Raw genomic sequence first — 4,546 nt, forward strand, 5'->3', positions numbered from 1 at the left:
GAATAATGATTTGTGATTGTGACTGTTGTGAGAAAATGAATAATGATTTGTGATTGTGACTGTTGTGAGAAAATGAATAATGATTTGTGATTGTGACTGCTGTAACTATATCATCTCGTTGTTTAGCCCAAGGTCATTCTTCATCCAGCAGACCTGATCAAAGACGTTCCAGCTGTGACCATCCTGTCTTTTATTCAGACACAGTGTATCTAGGACTACATTATCTGAAATATACTTCCCTGTTGTTGTTCAGCCCCATGCTTGTCCTGATGATCAAAAGCGTTTCAGCTGAGACCATCTTGTCATTATTCCAACAGAGTGTACCTAGGACTACACTATTTAATGCTGGTGTGTTTACGTCCCCGTAACTTAGTGGTTCGGCAAAAAGAGACCGATAGAATAAGTACTAGGCTTACAAAGAATATGTCCTGGGGTCAATTTGCTCGACTAAAGGTGGTGCTCCAGCATGGCTGCAGTCAAATGACTGAAACAAGTAAAAGAGTAAAGAGAGAGTAAGTGAGGTTTGGTGACAGGGCAGGCATCCAGCTGTAGAAAATCTTTCCATGCAAGCATGGAATATTGTACGTAAAAACAATAAATGTACTCACTGTTTTGTTATTGAGACCCCATTTCTGTGCGCACTTTCAAACAATTGATTTATCTTTGCTTCGTCACTGTCAAAGTGGTTTTGGTAGAATTTCTGTAAATTAGAAGGAACCGATAAACATTTTTGATACCATATTTCTACTGAAATTCATCATCATCATCGTTTAACGTCCGCTTTCCATGCTAGCATGGGTTGGACGATTTGACTGAGGACTGGTGAAACCAGATGGCTACACCAGGCTCCAATCTGATTTGGCAGAGTTTCTACAGCTGGGTGCCCTTCCTAACGCCAACCACTCCGAGAGTGTAGTGGGTGCTTTTACGTGCCACCAGCACAAAAGCCAGTCCAGGGGCACTGGCAACGATCTCGCTCGAAAATCCTACGACGGCCAGTCAGGTGGTACTGGCAGAGGATAATTATGGTAATGATGGTGATGATGATGGTGATGAGTTCTGGGTCCTTACCTGTTCAGCATAATTTTTATCTGCTCCCAAGGTGACCGTGAAGAATTTCATGACCACCCCATGGTACTTCAGCAGGTAGGCAAGGTGGATTGTCCAGACACTGAAATAGAAAGAGGATGGCCGATATTGAAGTAGTTATTATTATATGATAGCCAGCCTTGTTAGAAATAGCAGCCAAATATCCCTTAAATCACAACCTACTTCTGTATGTATATATATACATTAGTCAACAAGGAAGACCCCTACATGGTAACTAGACTTGCTAGAAATACCAGTCAAACGTCTCATGTCTATATGCATGAGCCAATGAGGCAGACTGCTACATGGCAGCTAACTTGGTAGAAACAACAGCCAAAGCTCCCTATACACTACTAGTATAGGTATTTATGTAAATATGAGACAATGAGGGACACATCTACATGGTAACTAAAATTGCAAGAAATAGAAGCCAAATCTCCCTCAAATCACATATTACAGTCTTATATAAGTATGAACCAATGAGGAAGACCTCTACATGGTAACTAGACCTGCTAGAAATAGCAGCCAAATTTCCTTCAAATCACACCCTTACTGTCTTATGTATGAGCCAATGAGGGAGGCCTTTACATGGTAGCTATACCTGTTAGAAATGGCAGCTAATATGTCTCAAATGGGATGGTGATTGTTGGAACAATGTATATCATAAGTCAGATTAATCAGAGTTAAATGGAATGCTAAACAACTCACTGGGGTACCATGAAATATAATGTTCTGTGGTTTACCAAACGAAGGCCTGGCCTTTTTCCCAAGCTGAAGGCGATGGGACTGTCACTCACCTCTGTCCACATTGTAGCCGTTCTAGGTCTCTATTGTAGATGCTGCTGTCATCTTTGCCCAGGTACCTGCACAAAGAAAGCGGGAGAGAATTAGAAAGTTGTTAGTAGACTTCATCATCATCATCATCATTTAACGTCTGCTTTCCATGCTAGCATGGGTTGGACGATTTGACTGAGGACTGGTGAAACCAGATGGCTGCACCAGGCTCCAATCTGATCTGGCAGAGTTTCTACAGCTGGATGACCTTCCTAACGCCAACAACTCCGAGAGTGTAGTGGGTGCTTTTATGTGCATGAAGGCCAGTCAGGTGGTACTGGCAACGGCCACGCACAAAATGGTGTATTTTATGTGCCACCTGCACAGGATCTGGCCAATTTCAACATAAAATAGGTAGAATATTTGGGCCAGACAGGGCCAGTTTAAATGTTAAAGGCTTAAAATGTATCTAGTAGCAGGACCCCGGTTCAGGAGACCCATGGTTTTGATGGGTTTGGAACCAACTCCAGGCTACCCAGGTAAAGTCTGACCCTGATTAGTAGCACCCGTCAGGGTCCCAGTTGTGGATTAATTAGCATATTAGGGCTTGCCTACCTCTGCATGTGAAGACTGGATTGGGTGGTTTCTGCAGGAAAAACTTTCATGGTTCAACAGAGGGGAAAACAGCTTCAGCCCTGCATTGCAGAGTGCAGGGAGCAAGATGGGGAAAGTAAGACATTGTGGTCATCCACAGCATCCTGTCTTGACCTGGATTGAAGACAGTCATGGACAAGACAGAGAGGTCAGTGGTGAACAGCTGTTCTTCACTTTCAACAAAAATCATTATTCACTTGAGTCACTCCAATGGATGAACACATGTGGCAACAACAATTATAGCAACCACTGCTACTACTTACCGAAGTACCATAGAACAACAGGCCAGTCCACAGTCCCAGCTGTACTTCTGTGATTGAAATGGTATTGTGATGGAAAGCGAGTCAGCTGCAATAGAAAACATTATCGTTAACATTACCCCCCATCACAACTATTGTTGCTCTCTCATCAGCCCACAAAACACCTCCACCCTCACTTCAAATCTGGGATCTATTTTAAAACGGGGGCCACATTTTTCATTAATGTTTTACGTAGTGTTTTTGGTACGGAAAGACTTTCAAACTTCGTATACTTATCTATTTTGTGTTATAGAACAGAAAAATATTTTTGTATACAAATTTATTTCATGTAAAAAATTGTCTTATTTCGATAATTTCAACCAATCACTGACAAGTATTCAGTTGTTTATATTTACTCCTTTGGCTGATTAAGCCAAGTAAAGTGTATTTAATCTCCATACCTTCGTTTTATTTGCTTTTTTCATTTTAAATTTGCTTTAACCCTAACCCTAACCCTAACCTTAACCCTAGGGTTAGGGTTAGGGTTAATTGTTTCAGAATCGTTTGTTTATGTAGTCGGCACTTAATGTATATCGGCTGAATGGACGTCAGTGATTGGTTGAAATTACAGAAATACGACAACTTTAACATGGAATAACTTAGGGATTTCTTTTTTTTTAAAGAAGACTAAGAGAAAAAGATGTTTTATATGACACATTCTACCAGTGTTCCAAGTTTCAAAGTGTTTCGTTAATGAAAAATGTGGCCCCCGTTTTAAAAAAGATCCCAAATCTGCCACCACTGGTAAAGAACAACGAGCAGAGAAAAAGGAAGGTGCACCCGTTTCTGTCCATTCGTTTTGGTTGCAATCGTTACTCTTGAGCTGCAGATGCAACTGTTTATCATTTTGTAGGGGACCAATAAAGGCTTTATTATTGCTGGCGATCCTTCGATACTAGTATCGAAAGATCGCCAAAAGAGGCAGTGATGTACTTTGGATCATAGGGGTAGGGTGTGTAAATTAATGTTACAAGTGGGTGGAATACACAACACTTCAAGTAAATTCGGTGTGAGGCATTATTACAGACGTTGATCAAAGTGAAACCGGATATTACCTGACTTTTGGCGCGAACTACAATCTTTTTTTTATATCTCTTTAATATTTATAATTAATATAACTGTCTCGAATTAATGAAACGGCGATCCTTGCGCGTGTATGTGTGTGTGTGTGTGTGTGTGTGAAATGGACATAAGATAAAATAACTATATATATATATATATATATATATATATATATATAGAGAGAGAGAGAGAGAGAGAGAGAGAGAAAGAGTAAATGTAGGGATAAGCAAATTAGACAGACAGATCAATATATAAAGTATATTGATCTAAATTGCTTACTCCTACATCTACTGTATAAATATATGCAGGGACTAACGTATATACATAGAGTCACTAACCGTAAAAGCAGTGCGAGACATCATCAAAATACGGAGAGACAGACAGACAGACAGACAGACAGAGAATTATATATTCTAGTATTTATATATAGTATAGATAGATATATATAGTAGCAGACATTTTACGTTTTGTTTGGCGTCATTTCAGATTTCAACTAATCTACTTCCAAGTAATGTTTTCTCACACACACACAGAGAATGCATGATCAATGTGTGTGTGTAGTTGTCTATGTGTGTGCATATAAATATATATATATATATATAGAGAGAGAGAGAGAGAGATATAGATATGTGTGTAGTTTATGCGTATATATATATATATATATATAT

At 39.6% G+C, this 4,546-nt stretch overlaps 1 protein-coding gene across 1 annotated transcript in view; it reads right to left on the minus strand.

The window, feature by feature from the left end:
- Positions 1-4,546, minus strand: part of LOC106872543 (protein GUCD1) — a 9,590-nt gene that overhangs the window by 4,114 nt on the left and 930 nt on the right. The window contains exons 2-5 of the mRNA XM_014919568.2: positions 2,781-2,865; positions 1,887-1,952; positions 1,072-1,171; positions 609-700 (exon numbers count right to left, since the gene is read on the minus strand). Of these exons, the coding sequence (XP_014775054.1) occupies positions 609-700; positions 1,072-1,171; positions 1,887-1,952; positions 2,781-2,865 (343 nt within the window). The remainder of the gene's footprint in view (positions 1-608; positions 701-1,071; positions 1,172-1,886; positions 1,953-2,780; positions 2,866-4,546) is intronic.

Source organism: Octopus bimaculoides, chromosome 28 (genome assembly GCF_001194135.2).
Source record: "Octopus bimaculoides isolate UCB-OBI-ISO-001 chromosome 28, ASM119413v2, whole genome shotgun sequence".
Classification (NCBI taxonomy): domain Eukaryota; kingdom Metazoa; phylum Mollusca; class Cephalopoda; order Octopoda; family Octopodidae; genus Octopus; species Octopus bimaculoides.